Source organism: Vespa velutina, chromosome 1 (assembly GCF_912470025.1).
Source record: "Vespa velutina chromosome 1, iVesVel2.1, whole genome shotgun sequence".
In the NCBI taxonomy this organism is placed as follows: Eukaryota; Metazoa; Arthropoda; class Insecta; order Hymenoptera; family Vespidae; genus Vespa; species Vespa velutina.
In genome coordinates this window covers 11,772,796-11,795,547 of record NC_062188.1, presented here as the reverse complement: position 1 = coordinate 11,795,547, position 22,752 = coordinate 11,772,796, and the positions used below count along the sequence as shown (strand labels likewise).

The window sequence follows — 22,752 nt, the reverse complement described above, 5'->3', positions numbered from 1 at the left end:
GCGATATTTACCAAAGATCGATGTCATCTCCGTGTTTTCCAAGAAAAGATATAATATAATCAAACGTGAATATTTTTGTGACGATACTCCTACGGATTCATTATCATACTAAAGTTTTTTACAATAATACTTATTTTGCCTTTCATCGAAGAAATGATTTTGGTTATAGTCATCTTTCAGAAGTTGCTGACATTTGCAAGTTTAGTGAGAATGATTTCGAATAAATTTAATATAATAAAGTCCGTTCAGTATTGACGTCGAAATTTCGAATAGAAACGATGCTTAAATAAAGATAAAAATAACAATATAAAAAGGATGCTTTGCTTTACGAAATTAATTAGTCTATGCATGATTCGGATCTCTTCCAGGTGTGAAATTTCCAAGGACGAAGGTAGAATAAAGAGCAGAAGAAATATAGATACATACATGCGCGCGCGCATGCATACACACGCATAAAAGAAAAAAACCAGAAAAGGAAAGGACTCCAACGATAGGCGTCTGGTCCTCCACATGATTGCGCTATCGCTTCTCGCGAATGGAGAACGTTCTCGATGTAGCACAGTGATACGGTAATTTCCAATTACGGTACGAGCGACGCTTCGGGCCCCGATTATCGTAACGAGAGAAGTTAAAGGTAGCTCCGGTTACACGGACCTCTTCCTGGACAATGTAAATACTCTCACTCGCTCTTTCCCTCCCTCTCTCTCTCTCTCTTTCTCTCTTTCTCTCTCGTACATCGAACACGAACGTAAAACTGGATTATTTCTATCGAGGTTGTTGGAATACAAAGATGGTTCTTAGAATCGAGTATTTTCTCGACTTTTTAAAACCTTTTCCTATGGTGTACAAATGTTTAACAAATATCGTTAAACTAAACACAAATATCTTCTTAAAATGTTTTAAATTACTTGAAACGAAGGAAAATATATTTTTTCCAATTCGTTCGCTTTTCCTTTCTCCATTTAGAAATGAATGTTTTTTTTTTTCTTTTTCGAACAGAAAATCAATCGCATTTCATTTTTATTTATTATTATTATTATTATTATTATTATTATTATTATTATTATTATTTTATCTTTTTCTTTCTTTTTAATTTAATGTGCGAGATATACAAAGATTATATAATCGATTTTAAGATCATCAGATCAGAAAACAATTCAGATGTGTATATTCATCACGAAAATGAAACACTATTCGAAAGAAATAGAATCTATGCATTGAATCGCAAGCTCGATTATCGTTTCCGACACCGGGACATCAAAGATAACGTCGATGACGAGGACGCGTCTGGACAGCGTCGAGTGTGACAAAGACGCAGAACGTTTAAGATGAGGAGAGGAAGAAGGAAAAAGAAAAAAGAGAGAATGGAGCGGAGGGTATGCCGTGCAGAGACTCGCCGCTTCAACCTCGGCCGGTTGCGGCCTCGCAGCAACTCTCCTGGCCAGTTTCAGGCTCGGCGCTGGACCGTGAAGCTCGCGATCTCTCGCACGAATCGATGCGGCGGCGATCCATCGTCGATCGGTACCGAGGATGTGAAGTACAATAACGATCCTTCGACTAAGCACGGAAAAGACTACTCTGTTGGTTCCGTCGAGTCACGAAAGAGGTGCGTTGTTTTGTTTTTTTTTCACGCTCTTCCTTTCCTCTCGCTATTTTATCGTTTATTTATTTATATTCGATTCGTTGGTGTCCATCGAAATATATAGACCCTTCTATAGATATACGATCTATCAGGTGTATCGATCATTCAAAGAGTTCGATCAAATGGTTCTCCCGTTTTCTCTTTTCTTCGTATTTTCAATTTCATAATATTTTTAAATCGTGTGTATATTCGTTAAATTTTATACAAAATGTGTCGATTTTTGATCGAAGATTTTATAAAGAAATTGTTATTGTTTATTATTATCATTATCATTAACATTAACATTAACATTATCATTAACATTAACATTAATATTATTATTATCGTCATCATCATCATCATCACTATCATCATCATTATCATCATTATTATTATTAGTTACTTATCACTCAGTGATTATCTCTCTTTTATTTCTCAAAGTGTTTCACATATCTTTTTTTTTTTCACGACAGAGAAACACATTCATTCTTTAGACACATTTTTACCCAGGTCACTTTCACTCTCGTATCTACCTATATTTCGTGCGCGTTGATTTTTCAATTCTCTTTTTCAAATATCAAGCGAAACGATCACTTGTAACGCCTTCGCGATCTTTCTGTACGTCATCGAGATTACTACAAACGATAACTCCGTTGATCGAACTTAAAGCGATCATTCGATCGCTCGTTTAGCATAACGAAGGACACATAATTACGATGTGCTTGATGTCTTTCAAAAGTCATTCAATTACGTAATACATACAGTGATTCTTGCGTTTCAGCGATTTAGCATTCATCATCCTCGAACGCTTCTTTAGCGATATTTCACGATTAAAAAGAACTCCGAAATTGAGACACGAGGAAAAAGGTGGATAATCGAAGAAATCGAAATTGGTTCGTCAACAAATCGTTCGATCGGGAAACTCGACGATAACGATTCCCTAATGAGAGATCAATCGCCGATTACGATAAATGCTCAACGGAATCTCTTAGACTCGAAATGTCCAGCGAATCGCGCTGGAAATCGCACAAGGATCGTAAGAAAGAATTCTCTTGTTGCTCCCTCGGGGCACGATAATTAACGAGCTCGTGCGTTGGATTTCGAAAGAAGGAGAAAGAGATTGAGAAAAAAAAAAAAGAAAAATAAAAGAAACAGAAAAAAAATAAGAAGAAAAATAAAAAAAAGAGGAAGAAGAAAGATTAAAGATTAAAGATTAAAGATTAAAGATGATCTATCAGTCGAGTCACCAAGCATCGACGATGTCGTCTACGAGAAAGACGTCATCGAGGTTTCAGCATCGCAATCTCCAATCGTCCTCGAAGTGCGCGAACTCGAAGAGGAGAGGAGGGACTGCGGAGAGAGCCCACGGTGAGGAGAGGTGTAGAGGAAGATGCAGAGTTCAGTGGAGCGAGAACCACGTGAAGGAGGGCTTAGTTCTTGTTCAGGAGGCTCAACTTGCTAGAGTGGTCAAAACCGGACCGATCACCGAGCACTATGAGATCGATTCAAAACCTTTTGCGAGGTAAGACGCATATCGAAATAATAACGAACACGTCATAGATATGAAAGAAGAATAGAAACGATTCGATGAAGTCACACTGTTAAATAATTAAATTTAATACATTCAAGTAGAATAAAATCTTTAAGAAAATTTTTGCGTTACATGTGATCTTTCGACAATGATTAATTAACTTCGACTGTGATATTTAATTTGTCACGATGTTACGCGCGGTAGCAGACGCGAGATATGATACGTGACGCGCCACCATACGTCGTACATTAATCATATTTATTGCATCAGACCTGAAGAATCGCGCGGATTAGCTAATAATAATAATAATAATAATAATAATAATAATTATTATTATTATTATTATTATTATTATTATTATTATTATTATATTGGTATAGATCAAATTGTCTGAACGAAGATAGTTATTATAAGCATGCTCATTAACATTAAAGAACACCGTTGGTTCCGCGATCTTCTGCCATATGATTTTATGTAAATCAATCGTCGCTCGTAATCGTCGTTGCCGTCTGTTATGACTTATGGAAACGAAAGGAGATTATTTACGATCGAAACTACTCCCACACACCGAATTGAAAATACAAGATGGTACACTCGTCTCTTAATCGATTCTTCAATTGCATCGACATTTTTATATGGAATTGATCGGAATAAAGAGATAGATAAAGAACGAGAGAAGAAATTCATTCGATCGATTGCGAACGATTATTCTTTCTCGCGAATGATGGCGCTTGTTTCTAACACTGCGAGAATTAATAACTGGCTTTGTATGCAATATCGACTGAATAAACGATGACTCGCAATTACTTATGTCAGCATTAATTCGATTCCAGCGTCTTTATTAGGAGAATTGAAAAAAAAAAACCGTCAGAAATACGTCGTCGAATCTTAGAATCACGCGATAGATGCGAATATCTTAGTTAAACGACAAACGTATTGCTCTTCTTTCACAACCTATGTGATATTTTGACACAATGATAAGATTGTTGAAAAATCTATATGTGTCTACGTGGACGTTTTCCGTCGGGAATATTAAAAATCTAAAATAGATATAGATTTATGTATTATTTATGACATTTATGTAGGTACAACTTAACAGCATTCGTAATGGCATCGATTAGCAAGAATTTATCTTCTGTCGACATGTAAAAAGTTTATTAAGATCCAATGTGGAATTTCGAACATGAGTTATAGAAATTAGGATTCCTTTTGTTTCCACGTATCATCCATTCTATCACGTATCATATTAAATAGAAATATAGAGAGAGCAATATGGTTTAAACGATTATTATTACTATCGACATATGGCAGAAAATATTCTGATTTTCAAATCGAAGATATAAGACCCGATGATTTTTCTTTTGACGTATATAATCATATATATAGGTATTTACTTAGATATAATCATACGTAATATCTTACAAACGTTTTAACCCTTTGGAAAACGTGACGAGACACCGAAATCTCATAATCGATCATCGATGAACCTCCTGTCGTTTCATATTCATGGATATGTTAATGATCCTTTTAATGGGTGGTGGCAGCATGCATTGATAACTCGTTACCTGACTCTCCTATCGGTCGCAACTGTCTCGGCGTGCTTTAGCATTTCTCTAATGAAGTCGATTCACTTAGCGTCTTATCTATCGTATATACTTAATGTAAGTACGTAAGCGTTCTCTTCGCGTTAAACTCCATAGAAATAACGAAGATACGTTTCTCGATGTAATTTCATTCTCTTCTCGGTGGTTATCAATGTTATAATAAACGTTATAACTCATTCATCGAATTAGGAAAATGATCGTTTCCTTTCTCATTAACCTTCCCGTATCTCACGCGTTATCTAGTAAGTATAATAAACGGCCGATTACGTTCAGCACAATTATTTCACGCGACAAATTAGTCATTTACAAAATAGGAAAAAAAAAAAGACAATAAATAAATAAATAAATAAAAACACTTTATTGATTAGTCCAATTGATTCGTGAGACTTATCGAAATTCGATCAGTATGAAAATGATTTTATACCCATACGGGTATAGACCACCCGTCAATAAACGCCAATTACGGTAGCTGTAGCAATTTCTCGCGCTTTTCTTAATACGGCTTTCTGTGTATTAGAAAATCATTGCTACAAAATCGATTCGGCGCGTATGCGTTGAGTACGTAAAGAGAAACGACGCGTCGTAAAAGGCGATCAAACGACATAGATTTTCTAAAGAACTCTGACAAAGAAAAATATTTCTCTCTATCTTTTTTCACGATCGGTAATGAATGTATACGAATAAAGTCGACTTATCAATTGTCCAGGGAACGTACCCGATTTCTTTATCCCGGATGTGTTAGAAATCGTCAATTAAGCCTATATACCTAAGTATATACACATATGTATTTGTAAATCAATTCTTATTATCTATTTTACATTAATATCGCAACTCGCAATCTCTATTGATTATATACGATCGTATAAAAGTAAAACTTTATTTCTAGACATCGATGAGAGAGAGAGGGAGGGTAGAGAGGAGAGAGAGGGAAAGGGAAAGGAAACAAGAAAATTAGAAATATCACACATAAATTTTCATAAAATTATTCACCATCATGAACGTTTCGTTATCTTTACATACACGTTCGATTTTTTTCTACTTTAACGCTCCCAACTCGTGCGCTCTCGATGAATGCTGATCGATGAAATCTAATTTTCTACGATCCCGCGCGTACACTCTGATCTTTAATAATCGGAGAATACTTTAATGATCTCGTTCGAGAGAATAATGCGACGCGAGACCGTATATAGGGCACATGTTTCGTGATTCCGGCCACGATATACTCGCGTCTTCATCGATATCGCGATTCGTCGTAATTGCTTTTAGAAGAGAGCCTTGAATTCACGGTAAAAGGGCGTCTAGAAATTATACTTCTTTCCTTTCTCCTTTTATTACATATCCATCTTAATATTTCATTCTCTAGGGGTTGCGTACTTGTACTTCTCGAGGAAAATTGAAAGCGATTAAAGTTAATCGCGAGTGACTACTTTTTTGTTTTATCGAATTTATCTCGAACGAACGAGTAGATCGTAATGGAAATGACTTGCTTCTTGCTTTCATGAAATAACGAGATATAAATTTAAAATCGAATATATATATATATATATATATATATATATATCTTTATCGTATTGAAGAGTAGTTGTCGTATGCGATTAAAAGACGCGTTTGAAATTTGAAATGTTTCAAATGACGTTCCTTCGGTATGCCGGATTTGCGTAATAAAAATCTCTCGTGCATAAAGGCGAAACGAAAATGCGAGATACGCGCTAGGAAGGCAGCAGCCTTGTCAGGCGCCGCGGCGTCGACCTTGCTGCAATAAGAGACGCGTCTTCGTTCGTGAGCATCGAAGTCGCCGGTTTGTGTCGTGAATCGAATCTCGACTTCACTCATCTCTTCGATCTCGAATGAATTTTTTTTCTTTTTTAGATCGACGAATGGAACTTTTTCGTTAACGTAATTTGCTTTTCTCTATCTTCCTTTTTTTCTTCTTTTTTACAGCGGACAGTGGGCGAGAGTATATCGCTGCAGGTCTCGATCTACGGGTACGGTTTATGCGGCAAAGTATTCATCCAGGAATAGATTCAACGCCGATTGCAGCGCCGAATTAAGACACGAGATCGCCCTGTTGTCTCTCTGCTCACAATCGCCTCGGGTAGTTCGGTTGCACGATGTATACGAGACACTGAAGGAGATCATTATGGTCATGGAATTGTGAGAGTCTTGTTCTTTTATTTTCTTCTTTTTTTTCTTTGTTTCCATTTTTATTTCCTTTTTTAACGATTCGTAAGAACAAACGGAGATAAAGATAAGAGGATTTGAAAGGCGAGGATAGGCGTGACGAAAGGCGTGACTTTTCAGTGCCCCAGGTGGCGATCTACAGACTCTGATCGACGGTGATTTGGTGCCCCTCGAAGGTGACGTCGTCCACTTTGTGAGGCAGCTAGTAGAAGGACTTGCCTACCTCCATGAGAGAAATATCGCCCATTTGGACATCAAGGTAAGTTCGACCCATAAAAGGTCGAAGCGGTCTTGTCACGCTTCTCGTATATCCGGATCCCGGAACTGAGTTCGCCGTCATGGCACCAGAAAGTTCCGCCGTTTTCCTTCGAGCGCACTTCGTCGATCTCTCTCTCTCTCTCTCTCTCTCTCTCTCTCTCTCTTTCTCTCTCTCTCTCTCCCTCGAAGTATCTACAGCATTTCTATTCGCTCGAACTTGAACTGAAACTCGAACTGGAGCTTTACTCAAACCTACGTCAATAATGTCGATTCGTGACTAGTCGAAACTAATCCTTTCAATACATTAAAAATATAATCGTCAAAGTATTTTATACTATATCGTAAAATTTTTAGAGTAAAAACTTTGTTCGATCGATATACCATGAACCGTAGATGATAAATTCTTTGATTACGTTCAAACGATTAGTCAGGAAATACATTAAATCTTGTTTCTTGACAATCGCTCAATATCGATAATTATTGTATCCTTCTATGTTCGATAAATTTAAAAAGTCGGTTCCCTTAACAATAAATATATGAGTATCCATTATCGAGATATATTAGCGAGATAATGTTTATGCGAATCTCTTTCCCTCACTAATTAGATGAGTTAATTTATAAACGTTTGCATCGGTTTCGTAAATTCATTCTCTCAAGATTGTTCTATGTCTTGACAATTAAATATGATATATCGTTTTTAATTGATCAATTTGTAATTAATAATTAATAAACAAGCAATGATAGTGATCTCAAATCAACGATTCGTAATTAAACACAATGCGCTAGCGACTATTATTCTAATGAATGAATAATAAATTCTACGAATCATTATTTATTTTTCGAATGATTTGCTAATCTCGATTAGCAAAAGACAACTATATGTTCTTACTTAACTCGAATAAGAAATTTATAGTCGGCGTACGATGCCTTTTGATTCGCTCATTAATCTTCTCTCGTGCTTTTTGAATGCGATCGGTATAGAATTAATGAAAACGCAAGGTTGCATCGTGAATCATTATCATTTGCTGCGTTATTAGTACCTACGATGTAATTGTCTCTTCTATAAAATAACCAGAACATTTCCAACGTAATCGTTGTCGCATAATTCGTTTGAAACGTTTTAAACCTTCCTTTTTTCTTTTCTCACGTTTACATTTAAAGAACAAAATCTTATATTTACTAGTAATTCAATAAACCAATAATATAATAATACTAAAAGTAAAAGAAAATTTATGTCCAGTTTACTTGTACAAAGAAAAAAAAGCCATATTAATTAGAGATGTAGGTTATTTTCAAAAGGAAAAAAGAGAAACTTTTAATTGAACGAAAAACTACTTGTTATCCACAGCGAATAATCTCAAGTCGTTTCAGGAAGAACCTTTCGTTATTCTTAGAAAGAAAGAAAGAAATAAAGAAATAAAGAAAAAATGAATGAATGAAGAAAAGAAAGAGAGAGGCTTAATTACGATCAAGTCGGTCTTTCCCGCGGAGAACGATCCGATAATCGACCGGAAAACAAATTGGAATTGCCATTTACGGTAAATTCAGATAAAGGAAAGACGCGCATCTTTCGACGATTCGGCCATCCCGATTTGCCGTTTAAAATCGACCAACAAAAACCGCGAACCATTGAGATCGAGCTTGCGTGAAATTGTGAGACTTGCTCTACCATTCCGGCTCGTTTCTTGTGCCAATTTATAGCATCTGCCTTCTTTATCTGTGAGAACGCGAGAAACACGAAGACTTCTTGGAGAAGATTTCTTTCGATCTTTTTATGTCTTACATATGTAAGTTAAATATGTATGCATGTAAGTATGTATGTACTTACACAAAACATTAGGAAAACGATTGATTTCGAAAACGTAAAAAGACAAAAAATGCGACGAATTTGATTTTATTCGAAAGATTTCGTTTGACAATTTTATTCGATTTTCTTTGCGTTCTTCGATATTTTCATTTTCATCAATTTATTTTAAATTCTTATCGTGTAATTCGTATTATTATTATTATTATTATTCTTATTATTATTATTATTATTATCAGAAACGATTCAAAATTACGTTCACATAGTCATCGAATGGAAAAGGTGATGAACGATCGATGAGATTTTATATGCGAGCAAAATGTAATTTCCATGGGACAAGGTGAATCCCCAATCGATTCTCTTTATTTTCAAGACGCAGAGAGAAAGAAGCATTCAAAATACACGTGTGCTAAGATAATTGAGAGAGAAGAGAGAAGATACGATAATTAAGACCGAACGCTCGACAAAGTCGTTATAAACTTCGACTCGGTTGAATAAATATCAAGCTAATTTCTTTTATGTTGTGGCCAAGCCCCTGACTGACACTTCGTTATGCAAACGATGTCGTACGTTTCGTATCATAGCTTTTTTCAAGCACCTCAGACTCTTCTACGGTTCTTCGATTATCAGCAAACAAGGTTATTATCGAGAAAAGAAAGAAAAGGTGTTCTGTGCGCGTTCCTGTAACGATTCGGCCTTCCGAAGTTTTTGCAAACATGAAGTAGTATTTAAAAAGTTCCTCTTTACGTAGCGAGATTCGTCGAGAATACGTGACTTTCTCGTAAATATGTTAATGTATCGATGATGCGAAGAGAAACTCGTGAAACGAAATTCGAATAACGAAAAAAAAAAAAAAAAAAAACTAAAATCGGACGAGCCCTGTGTGCCGCCGCTTCACGGTTCGTTCATACGCGAAAGAATGACTTCATAAAGATAGAGATTTATGGCCTATTACCACGTCAAGGTCAGTGCAGTGAGAATCAAGGTCAACGATACTTGTATAGAAAGATTCTACGTCTTCACTTGCCTCCTTTTTTTTCCTCGACTTGCGCGTTATGTTCCCGTTGGTTGTCTGTCTTATTATTTGTCCCTCTTGAATTCCACTGTGCATTCTCGGAGAGACAAACGCGTGGGCGTTCTATGAAAAGTTTCGTAGACCGACGAAAGGAATGAAACGTAATACAGGAAATTTTGATGGATCGAGGTCGATTGATCTCTTAAGATGATATTTTCTTCTTGTTATTTTCAACAAAAGAGAAGAGAGAAAGAGAGATAAATGGTCGTCGAGCTTTTTCAAATGCAAAAAAAATTGATTTCGTACATACTTCTATTGCCGCTTATTCGTCTTAAAATTCTTCTTTCTCATAAATTGTTCAGGAAAAAAGAATGTCGAGAACAGTTAGATACTTCATATTTTCCAGCTACAGTAGCCAATCATCGAACGCTCGTTGGAAATATCCGCATGACTCACGCGTGTTCGTAGACCCTCGTGTATATAAATTTTCTCTTACTCTTTCTTTCTTTCTTCGTATATGTGGGTGCCAACATGTGTATATATGTACGAGAGGATTCCAGCATCGCTTGGAACAATTTACGACTTTTACCGGTAGAAAATGAAAAAAAGAAAACAGTACATTCGCCGATTAATAATTCTCACGGACGGGACATTAAATTCCAACGATCGTAAACGCTTTGCTCGTCGTGGTGGTTGCATTACGATCGTACAGAAACTCAAGTTAATTCGCAATTCTTTGAATTAGTAGCCAGGACTACCCTGTCAGCTTTCGACTGTAGTATAAAATTCCTTCGCTTATCATCGAATGTCTTAAACTATACGTCAGAAGAAGAAAGATATTCTTGCCTTCGAAAGAAAAATCGTAATTTTAGATATACAAGAGAGGATCGATTAACTCACAAATTCACGGTTTGACAACGAAGAGAAACGCGTTATAGTATGTATGTACCAACATAAACGAGTATCGAACTTGGTGTATCACTATTACGATCCAAATACGGCGATGAAGTGTTTATGGAGCGCCGGAATAATACTTGTACACGATCGGGATCGTCCGAAGTCCGAGTTCGTCTTCTTCTTCGTCGTCGTCGTCGTCGTCGTCTTCGAGAGCTGAGCAAAATCGAGTTATGTAGCTCGGCTACATCGGCAAAGGGATTTACAAGGGAACTTCAAGGCTGCCAAGAAAGAGCGAGAGATCAAACACTTGCATGCGACCACTTTCCAAAATGGGCGCGAAACTTCTCTCACTCGGCGCGATCTCGTTCGCTCACCCCTCGTTTCGTTCTCGTACTTTCGTATAAATCGTTACGCGTTCACATTGGCCTAAACTCCTGGCGTAAATGTCCGCCGACGATGGACGCGTCATCCACGCCATACTGTCCTACAAAACTCTCTTCTTCTCTCTCAATCAATCATAGACCGTGGAAAATCCTAGATATCTCGTAACGCCGAAGAGAAAAATCATGTATATATATACATATTTCTAATATACAATATTACTCGCTGAAAGAGACATGAAAGAACTGGCAGAATATTCTTTTTCTCAAGAATTCTTATCTTGTTCCTTATTGTCGGATAAATACGAATATCACATTACATATGCGTTCAAGCAAACATATTTGTATAGACGAAATAAGGAAAAAGCAAATCATTTTACAGTCTCGCAAAAATTACGAAACCAAGCTTATTCTCTTTAAAAAGAATAAAAATAATAAAACCAGAAATGTTGAAAGTGCAATAAACTCTTTAAGTCTGGAACAAATCGAGATCTTTGCACTCTCTTAAAGATTGTAACGAGTAAAACGATTACACACGTTTGTCCTCGAAATTTGTACTGAAACTTGATTCGTTACAGCTCGTAAACAAAGTCGTTTTTAATGGTGGAAAGGAGAAGAAAGAATCGAGAATCTCGTCAGGTGAACGAGACCGAAAGTGGAGGGACAGAAAGCTTGTATATCGCCCACGTTTCGTTTCCGAGCTTCGTTTCCTGCTGCGCTGTGACTCGGCGCAGCCCCTACACGAGATCCACGCCAGATACATACGCAGATTAGATATCTCGTTGCTTTTGAGCTCCTTACGAACGACGATATCACGAGAGAACGTGCGCTGCCGTGTTCGAGTTTGCGTTTCTCAGATAGAAAAACGATGCACGCGCTGGACCCCACGCTCTCTTCGAAACGACCACGCCCTGTGCCAACGTCGACTACTTCTCTTTCATTCTCTCTCTTTTTCTCTCTCACTCATTCTTTTACTCTTTCTCTCTCTCTCTCTCTCTCTCTCTTTCCTCTCGATATACCCGGTGAATCACACCTGGTTCCTATCTCCTCATCGCGTCGGCCGTCGTTTGCGCTCGACCGCCATAACTGGAGCACGCCTTTTGATAAAATCAACGAGAAAAACAACCCGGGAGATCTTCTCTTTCAGATCACTTTTCGTTTAATGTCATAGACTTGTAATAAAAACGAAAGTAATTTCAATTATTATCTGTTAAAAATTTTACCAGAAACTATCTTAATATTCAGGATATCTTAATTATCAGGATGTTACTACTACAGATATTGTTCCTTTCTTTTTCCATTGTGTAAAATTTCCTTTGATAATATTTTTAAAAACATATAATAATTTGTTTTTAAAAAGAATTATTTGCTTAAAAAAAATGTTTCATTTGTTTGTTCGTTAATGAAAAGAGTGATCGGTAAGTCAAATACGAAAATCTAATGATTGGAATCGAAACGGTTCTTCCTGATTTAAAAAATGAGAAAAAGAAAGAAAAAAGAAAATGAAAAATGAAACATTTTCTCATCGAACGTTTCTTCTCATGGGAAAAATCTAACAGAATAAAAGATGAAGGATCAATCATGTTCTAAAATACATTCGGTGAATCATGATCTTGTATTGGTAAAAGCACTAATGAACGAACAACCTGTTTACTGTAACTAGAGCACCTCCTCTCTATCTCGCGACATTTATTTGCTAGAAAAAGAGAGAGAAAATCATGGAAAATGAATTAAATAAGTCGGTTATATCGGTCATACATTAGCGCATTTATTTCACATCTACCAATGGCTCATTAAACCTCAGTATAAAATAGATAAAAGCTTCCACTATCTCTTCGTCGCTTCAATGATACCAAGGTATTTTTATATTTCATCGAGAGATTAAAACGCATTTGCACTTGCCATTTATTCGACCGATGAAAGGGAAAGATTATACGTGCATACATATAAATGAAAGATCGACTCTTATAATTGAACCGGTAATTATAAAAGTAATCTGAATCATTTCAGATATTAAAAAGCATGTTTTCACACTTGCCATTCTTAAAAATTTTTTAAATTATACGAAAGAATTATTATTTAAGAATAAACACATATAACTATAATACTTTCTGTTTGGCAGTCATTATAAAAAAAAAAAATTTTGAAATAATTCAAATCCAAATCTTCAAATATCTCCAAGCACAAAATTTAGAACTTATCGTTAGATCACTTTAGTAATTACCGACTCAATTATCATCAAGATTTCTTTAAGAAATAAAAAAAAATTTTACAACTTTTTGATTGAAAAAAACTTGATGGATTTTGTTTTTCAAATCCGCGTTTTTCACCTTTGAGCCCATCATTTTTTTTTTTATCAAAGTAAACACTCGTTCATCTTCTGTTACGTGTCAGAGCCCACGTTTCTTTTCGACTCTTCACGAAACGCGAGTTTCATGCGATTTAACTGTGTGGGATCGAACGTGACATCCTTCTTGTACGTTCGACTACTTGTTTGAAATATTTACTCCATTCGTAAACGATTGGAACTGAATACTTTAATAAAAGATTTAAACTTGGCGATGAGATCAGATTCGTCCTTTTCTTTTTTTTTTTTTTTTTTTTTTATTTCTTTATTTCTTTTTTCTTTTCCTCTTTTCGTCGTAATTTATCGATCGAAAAACACGGCAGATGACTCGAAAAAAAGAAAGAGAAAAAGAGAGAAGAAAAAGAGAAAGAGAAAGAAAGAGAGAGAGGGGGAGAAAGAGAGAGAAAGAGAAAGAAAAACTTTGAATATTCAATCGCGCCCACACATAATTTTCCCAAGGCTCGTGGAGATGTTCTCGTGTCGAAAACGTCGTGTCGAATATAGCAGGATCGTTCGTCTCCCTTGTCGCTCCCTATCGCATTAGGCTAAAAATAAATTCATTATATTGACGGGTTTGGCCCGCTTTCTACGGGACGACGATCGCTCAAGGTCGAACGATTAAGGAGTTTCTTGTGAAAATTAAAAAACTTCGAATCGATTCTTGCGTTTCTTATAGGGATATAGGTGTGTATATATATATATATATATGTGTGTGTGTGTGTGTGTATAACTATGTATATAAATAAACAAGTTGGATGATCGAGTCGCGAGTAAATTGGATCAAAGACCCTGAAACCCTTTCGTACTCATTATGAGATACTACGTCGAGAGGGGATCAACGAAAGGTCAACGAAATGATTTATGTTATATAGTGGTATCGTTGTTAAAATATAAAAAATTTTGACGATCCAAGTGTTACAGTTAGCCTCTGAAACCATAATGGGATTCGTACGTAGGTACCTACATAGAGATAGTAGGTTGCATAGAGACACAAGATGTAAACGATAACTCGAATTCTTTATATCTCTCTCTCTCTCTCTCTCTCTTTCTTTCTTTCTTTTTTAAAATGCGTGCCATGTCGCGCGAATAAAGCATAAGTGTGCAAGCATGGTAATTCGCACTGAAAAATACGTTCTAGTACATGTCACGGCGAGAGGTGGTAGCGAACGTTTCGAACGTACTATGTTATATGTACATACGTTGTATGCTGTACGAGAAACACATCGAGCTGCCTGTGGGCAGTACCAGGGGAAACTTAATATTCCATTCTATCGGGTAAGAGACTTGGATTTATCGTAACAGCATCTACCGTGTTTATGTAAATGTCACGAAGAGTTTTATCTCGTCTCTGGTGAATAGTAAAAAGTATATCTTTTCCTCTTTTTTCTTATATTTTTTTCTTCTTTTTCTCTCTTTTTTTTTCCCTCCGATACGTGTTAATGAGAAATGCGTTAAGTCTCGTTTACGAACCTGTCAAACTTATGATTGTTTTTCAATGAATAAATAATCGAACGAAGATTTCGACGAAGTTAAGATAATCATCGAATGACTTTATAATATTTGATGCGTATCAATGATTGATCGAAGAAAAGTCATCTCATCTTTATTATTATATTGCGAAATAAGATACGTGCAAATTCCATGGAGAGAAGGGGAAAAAAAAAAGAAAGAAAAACAAAAAGTAAAAGCATATTAGATAGCGAGAAATCTGGCGACTTACCAGCAAGAATTTCTATTCTTTAGCATTTGACTCTCGACGTTTAACATTGTTGGCGACGATACAGGATCGGACGTCCTACTGAGAGCCACTCATACATACATACATAGATAGTTACGTACGTATATACATAAATGTACGAAGTACGCCGTACGTATCGTACAAAGTCGACGGTACAAACGAACGTCACTCAATTACGCGATTAACTCGCTAATTGTCAGCGTCGTTTAAATGCGGAGTCGTACTCAGTATCGAGTAAAACGACTTACGACCACCTGTCGGGCCTACAGAATTCTTTTGCCCTTTTCGATAGCTCCCTCTGTGATTTATATATCGAATACTTACGCGCCTCGAATAACAGGAAATTCGAGAGTTCTTCTATCGACTGTTTTAAAGACGTCGAGATAATACGAGGTCTCTTTTCTAAAAGTTCCTTTGACTCTCTAATAACGAAAAATATCTATGTGTTTCGATACTAATAATTTTCTCAAAAACTTTTACATTTTTATGAGATTTTTATTAGACATATTAATAATTTCACTTAAATATCATAGCTTTACAAATAAAATGGTTGTTTACATTTTTATGAGATTTTTATTAGATATATTAGTAGTTTCACTTAAATATTATTGCTTTAGGTATAAACAGTTGTTTGATTTAAAGTAATATTTATTACGTAATTTTTTTATAGCCACAAAATCTCGTGATGATGGGCACTTTCCCGGAATGCGACGTGAAACTTTGCGACTTCGAGATATCGAGGGTCATTCTGGAAGGCACGGAAGTTCGTGAGATTCTTGGGACGCCTGACTATGTGGGTGAGCAACATTTCTTCGATCATGTTTATGATCGATTTATTGCTGATCGTGTTGTAAATATGTGTTATATAATGTTTTAAGTAAATAAGAATTTTACAAAATATTCAAAGCATTTCGAATTGCGAAAGTAATATATTAAATGTTATAATATTTAGATCGAAAAATGTTCGATTTTGAAACTTAACATTATATAATATATAATAACGAAATTCCATTTGTAAAAGAACATGAAGATTTTTTCTTACTTCTCCCGATGATCATTTTCGGCAGGCGACAATACTTATTTTCATGTATACATTCGAAACAGGGAAATTTTACCGGGCACAATTTATTTTTTCACTATGTCTGATTATCATTAAACTTTTTTCCGGGAATTTATCTGGGTCGACGTTTATTCGATTCGTTTTATTCCAAAGAGAAAAGTCGACGTCATGTATTTTTCGTGCCAACGGAGTGTTCTTGTCCAGGAAATTCCGAGTAACATACGTCCTCAATTTCACTCACCATCACGGAGTAATGCAATCGTTACATAAGAACAGTACAGTAGATATTAATAAAATGAATAATCGCTTATTCGATTTTATACGAGGTAAAAAAAAATGAACAAGAAACGAGAGAAAAGAAACGATATCTATTATATATAATCTATATCTATATCAATTCGACAATATATTAGATATATTTGTATTTATATACATATACATAGGTATATTTAAATATAATTATTTTGGTAATTCCAGAATTAAAGAGTTGTTTTCCTTTCGAGGTGATCGATGCTACTCATGTTTTCCTTGATAACGCGTTTACATGCAAGAGTCCGGCAGGTGCATCGGCATTTTGCAAAACACGCTTGGCATTTGGTTTAATCGGCGCCGATCATTATCCGGATCGACTCATTGGCAATCTCGGGCGGACGAACAATCGAAAATATATAATCGATATTAATCGACGCGTTAACCTCGGTCGGCTTCGTGTTTATGAACTTTCAACAAACTCATTCTTGACATTTTTCACGAGTATGAAGAAACTCGAAGAACGTGTCAAGGGTCTCTCTCTCTTTTTCTCTCTCTCTCCATCTCTATCTTTATCTCTCTTTTCTCTCTCTCTCTCTCTCTCTCTCTCTTTTCTTTCTTTTTCTTAAACGATCAACACGACTTACCGTCGAGTATATTTCCAAGCTATTTTGCATCCAACAATATAATCGACGTTAATTCCTCCGCGTTCGCGAGAAACGAGAACGAGATCTATCTCGATTTCCTTGATAAGATGTTCTACTCAACATTGACAGGATTCTAAAAAAGTCTTTATGGAGCGAAAGCCGCGAGAGACGATCGTACGTTTTATCGCAAATCTTGATCTCGATCACGCCCGACTCGGCTGATTAAATCAACCTTTGTCGTATTTCAATTAGCATTTCAATTAACAAAACGCTTACGCGTTACATTGCAATGGTCTTTATGTTAAATGATCTTTTCGAGGTAAAATCTTTTTACATTTTTTCTTGAAAAGATCATGATTATCAGGAAAATTGATTATAAAGAAATTGCCATTGAAATATTTTGTATTCCTGTATATAATTACGATTTGATGAATTTATGTACATGTATTTTATGAACTATAGAATAGTAAATGTAATATATGGGAAGAGAGAAGTATAATATATAACACGATAACATGAAAAATGAAATAGAAGGGCTTGATCGATGGATATTACTGTAACAAGATAATTTGATAGGAGGAGAAGTAGAGAGTAAAGTGATTCGATTAAAAGCACGTTAGTGGATCGATTAATCAATTTTTTAAGGTCTCTCGAGGATTTATGGGAATGCTGATCGAAATCGCACGTTTTTGAAACTTCCCGATTAATTGTTATGAATATTTAATAATTTTACGAAATCTTACGAGAGAAAATGACGTTCAATTTTAATTACATGTATACCAGAGTATATAGGTGATGGATAAATGTAATCGTAACAAAAGAGATACTAAATCTACCGTGGATCCGCACACGTAAGACATTTGTCTTTACACAAATACAGATTTCTACGTGACACATTTTTCGCAAATAAATTAAGCAAGTACAAATAAGGCCGTTGGACTAGGTAATTTGTATCCGTAAACGTAACACATGTATTTGCATTCGTGGAACGCGATACGCAGATTTATTCGATTTCACAAAGCAAAGATCGATGTTTTTCCATTAATAAACCTCTTCCCTCGACTCGTAAATCGAAGTAATCAATGTTCCGTTAAAACTTCTATCGAATTTTTGTTACAGCGCCAGAAATATTACACTACCAGCCAATCACGTTGGCCGCCGATATGTGGTGGGTGAAAAACATCAATCTATAATAAATATTTCATAATATAAGAAAGAAAGATTTTGAAATCGTGTTACATATAATATTCCAGGTCTCTTGGTGTTACGACCTACGTGCTGCTAACAGGTTTCTCTCCTTTCGGAGGCGACACCGACCAAGAAACATTTCAAAATATATCCCTAGGAGAGGTAGATTTCCCAGAAGAATTATTCGAGGAGGTTTCAGCGCAGGCAAAGGACTTCGTTGCTAAACTTTTAGTGCTAGATCCAAGGTTAGTCTCTCAACCACGCATCATCGAACCTAATTCGAACCTCGAAAAACCTTTAACGATTTGCTCTTTCTTTTTTTCTTTCCTGCCCTCTCTTTTTTCTCTTTCCTTTCTCATTAGCGCACGGATGACAGCGAAGCAGTGTCTGCGTCACGAATGGTTGCGCGGTGCACCGACGCAAGCGTCGCCACATTTGCGACGATACTTGTCGAAATCTCGTGAGGTTCTTCTGGAACGTGTCGTGACCCGAGATAATCTAAGGAGAGTTGCCCTCTTAAGTCAGACAACGAGTCAAGCGAATCTTCTATCGACGGACATTCACGAACAAAATCTTCAAGATTGCGTGTTGAGTCATAGCGAGATTTGCCTAAGCGACTGTATGACGGCAAGTCGATCGAGTCTCGTTGGAAGCGAAGGTTTTCCGAGTCCGGCGAATTCCCAAGTGAGTCTGAACTCATCGCGAACGAGCCTGAGTTGCGCCAGCCAAAGTTGCTTGCTGAACAAGGAACAAACGCAGGGTTTGCTCAGTCGAGCTCAAAGCCGATCTCAAGCTAATTTGAATCATGCCGCTAGCCGTGGCCTTTTATCCAGGATACGTAGTCTACATCGTATACAATCTCAAACATGTCTATCAAACGGTACTTCGAAGACTACTGCGTCTCCAGTTCAGCATATGATCGCCTCTGTGCATCCTGTTAGCAGATCGAGAGAAAAATTATATGGTTTGCGATCGCTATCAAAATCTCAGGGTGTTCTCGACATATATAGAAGTTTGGAGTGTCTCAGACGTAAGAGAAAGCCCTACGAAAGAGCCAAAACGGAGGACGTTGTTCCTGTCATCAAGCGAATCGATGTAGAAATGTCGAGAATTAATAATAATCAAGAAACAATCCGTGATACTCCTTCGATAAACTTGGAACGGCAAACGAATGGATCTCTTTTGAAGAAGCCGGTTGTATCCGAGATCGTAGATAACTCGAAAGAGAAAAAGCCTGTGGAAAAACATACGATCTTATTGGATTCGATAGGCGCGGAAAAGACATATGATCGTTCGGAAACGTCGAAAGAGTCGAACTCGAGGTCGGAAGAAAATCTAGACTCCTTGAAATCTATCGAATCAGACACTCTAACAGAAGAATCCGACGAGATGCCTTTGGATCGTGAAAGAGAGTTGAACATGTCCTTAGGAAAACGTCTGTGTCAAAGACAACACTCGGACTTATCTAGCCATTCCAACAATTCTGGGATCTCGGATGACAAAGAAGATCGTTCGACCGAGTCAGAAACCGAGGAACCTAAATATACGGTTGCTCAATTGGTCTCTGCTTTTAATAAGCATCAAGAGATCGCCTCGAAAAGTAGCCTAGAAGCGATTATGAGCGAGAAACGAATTAACGAGGTAACGTTTCCAACCGGCACCAAGGCCCTGCGTCTTTTCATACCTGATATTGATATTACAGAGAGTACGATAGTAAGACGAAAGACGAGTTACAAACCTAGAAAGAATTGGGAGGAATTGAGAAAGAGAAACGAGAAGAATGAAGGTGTCCTTAAGAATTTTGAAAACGAATTTGATAATGACGACGACGAAGATAGCCAGCAAGAAACTTTGAATAAGGTAAAATCCGAGCAGATTTCGAATGATAAGACTCATAAAAGCGCTGATATCGTTAATGAAACGTGTGATAAAAAACAGGATAATTTAATTTTCGGAAATTGGTCCACAGATGTTGACTTTACGGGAAGCATCGGTATAAAAAATAGTATTGATACTACCATCGACGAGAAGTACAAGCAATGCGTCAAAGTTGCCAATAAATCAAAAAGCGAAAAGCAAAAGAAAATCTCTGCGTTTGTCAAAATGACGAGCTCAATTCGTCAAAAAGAAAGAATGCCTAATTACATTTATCCTGAATTAACGAATCACGCAAAAGAAGAAATGCTAGAAACATCTTCCAACGATAAAATAGCTTCGAATATAAATGTAAAAATAGATAAAAAAAAATTGACAAAATCGGCGCAATCGAGTAACATCAATGTTCTTAACGTTAACTTGGAGGATATACTTCTAAGGGTCGATAATTTTCAAAGTACACCGAAAGAAAACATGGAAAATCTTAGAAAAAGAACGTCAATAGCAAAGATCATAGTCAATGATAATTTGACGTCGCATGAGAACTTAGATTCCATGGTCAACGATGAGAAAGATAATAGAATGAGTTTTCGTTCTCCGAAAAATGAATTACCATTTAATATCTCTCAGATCGAGGATCGGGTAAAATTGATAGTCCCACCTTCCTTTGTCAGGTCATCTTCGTTATCAAGTGATAGTAGTTGTCCGACACCATCTAGTGTTCAATCAGATACGAATGTATCTTGGGAAGATGTTATAACGACGCCAGGATCAAACGTTTCTTTGGAAAAAACAGATAACTATAGGAATCAAAGGAAAAAGGAAATAGATTCAAACGAAACAAAGGGCAAACAGAACGCAGAAGACAAGAGACTATGGGGCAAGGTATGTACCGGATCTTACACTAGGGCTATGGAAAGATTTACAGGAAAAAACGATTGTAATAAAAAATCAATGAACTTGTTATCGACGAACATTGAAAAAATCAGGAGGAAGAGCACTCCAACGATGCCTCAATGCGTTAATCCTTAAAACCATAATAAAATCGTTTGTACGAAAGACTGAAAAGTAGGATTTGATAATATATGTATCTGTTATCGCGTCACTCTCAAGATGGTAGTGAAAAAAACTGGAAATATCAAATTTTCGCTTACAGGATTTAAGATAATCGTCTTGTAATCTACAACTTCCACGAAGAGGAGACAACACTGCCAATCAAAAGAGGGAAGATCAAAAAATTACAATGCGCTATATGATTTTTATTTAAAGCGTATCGAAGCGCGAACGAAATCGTTTCAAATCGTTACCGATAATATAGATTTATAGATGTCTTTTCTACGACGATCTGTTCGATTATTTCGCGGCACTAGAAAGGCCATTGATCGTGATTTATCATCTCGAACTTATCCTTGGTATAATCTCCATATCGAGCAAGCATGAAGAGCTATTTTTTTGTTTCGTTAGTAAAGCATCTAGAATCAACATCGTTCGTTACGCTTTGTCGGAACTTGGAGGACGTTCCGTGAGAAGAGATTGGCAGATATATTTTTGCGAGATGCCGTTTATGGGAAAAATTACGATCGTATCAAAATCGTATAATCAGGAAAATCTATTACAATTTCTATAACATCGAATTATGCAGTATTTCCTCGATTACATACGAAAGATCCCGTTCGTTTTCCACAAGGTAGCAGAAAATTCATTGCTCCAGATTGAAACAGAATATATTCTAGATACGTATGTATATAATTAGGTGTCTCAGTAAAGAATGGGTTATTGAGAAAACTGTGACTAGGTGATCATGGTCATAAGTCCTTATTGGGATAATTACGAGATGATTCATTCTAAGCAAATGGAGGGCCGAACGTGCATATGTTTGGGAAGACGTAAGTGCAAGACCTATGGATGTTTTTACATAAGAAAGTAACTATGCGATTGCTACGAAAATTTCAGACTCGAAGAATTTCGAATACGCTTGATATAAGGCACATTGGAAATTCATTGTAAGCATAATAATTTTATCAAAAACGGTACGTATTCACGCGCAAGAATATGCTTTTCTATAATATATTTGTTTTATTAATGCCTTGCTATATCTTAGCTAGAATTTTGATTGTCTTTTATAATCCGAAAAAAAACTTCAATATCGCAAGAATCATAAAATACATTTTAGCAATTGTTAAGTATTTATATCGCATGAATAGTGCTATAAATGATTATCTAAACTTCGTATATAAAATAAATATGCTTTTTATCGAACATGTACACATGTAAACCGAAAATATTGAAATATTAAATAAATCGCATATGTTATAAAATAAATTATTTTAAGTTTATTCATTTTCATCAATAGTTAT

General features: G+C 36.2%; 1 protein-coding gene across 4 annotated transcripts; it reads left to right on the top strand.

Annotated features, from left to right (window-relative positions):
• Positions 1–1,387: 1,387 nt before the first annotated feature.
• On the top strand, positions 1,388–21,608 carry LOC124946547 (striated muscle preferentially expressed protein kinase-like). 4 transcript variants are annotated; one of them, XM_047487361.1, is made up of 9 exons: positions 1,388–1,606; positions 2,403–3,143; positions 6,698–6,910; positions 7,058–7,196; positions 16,047–16,173; positions 18,452–18,500; positions 18,586–18,765; positions 18,883–21,280; positions 21,552–21,608. In XM_047487361.1, exons 2-9 carry the CDS (start codon positions 2,848–2,850, stop codon positions 21,561–21,563), a joined length of 3,414 nt encoding a protein of 1,137 aa, XP_047343317.1. In that variant the 5' UTR covers positions 1,388–1,606; positions 2,403–2,847; the 3' UTR covers positions 21,564–21,608. The 4 variants fall into 4 exon arrangements, with proteins under 4 accessions (XP_047343317.1, XP_047343298.1, XP_047343307.1 ...); XM_047487342.1 differs by having other exon boundaries at positions 18,883–21,608; XM_047487351.1 differs by having other exon boundaries at positions 2,386–3,143; positions 18,883–21,608.
• Positions 21,609–22,752: the final 1,144 nt, after the last annotated feature.

Bases quoted from the DNA above. Each gene is read 5' to 3' on its own strand.
- LOC124946547 (XM_047487342.1), top strand. From the start codon at position 2,848: ATGATCTATCAGTCGAGTCACCAAGCATCGACGATGTCGTCTACGAGA. The intron at 16,174-18,451 runs GTGAGCAACATT...TTTTTGTTACAG, and splicing joins TGGGACGCCTGACTATGTGG to CGCCAGAAATATTACACTAC. The intron at 18,501-18,585 runs GTGGGTGAAAAA...ATAATATTCCAG, and splicing joins ACGTTGGCCGCCGATATGTG to GTCTCTTGGTGTTACGACCT.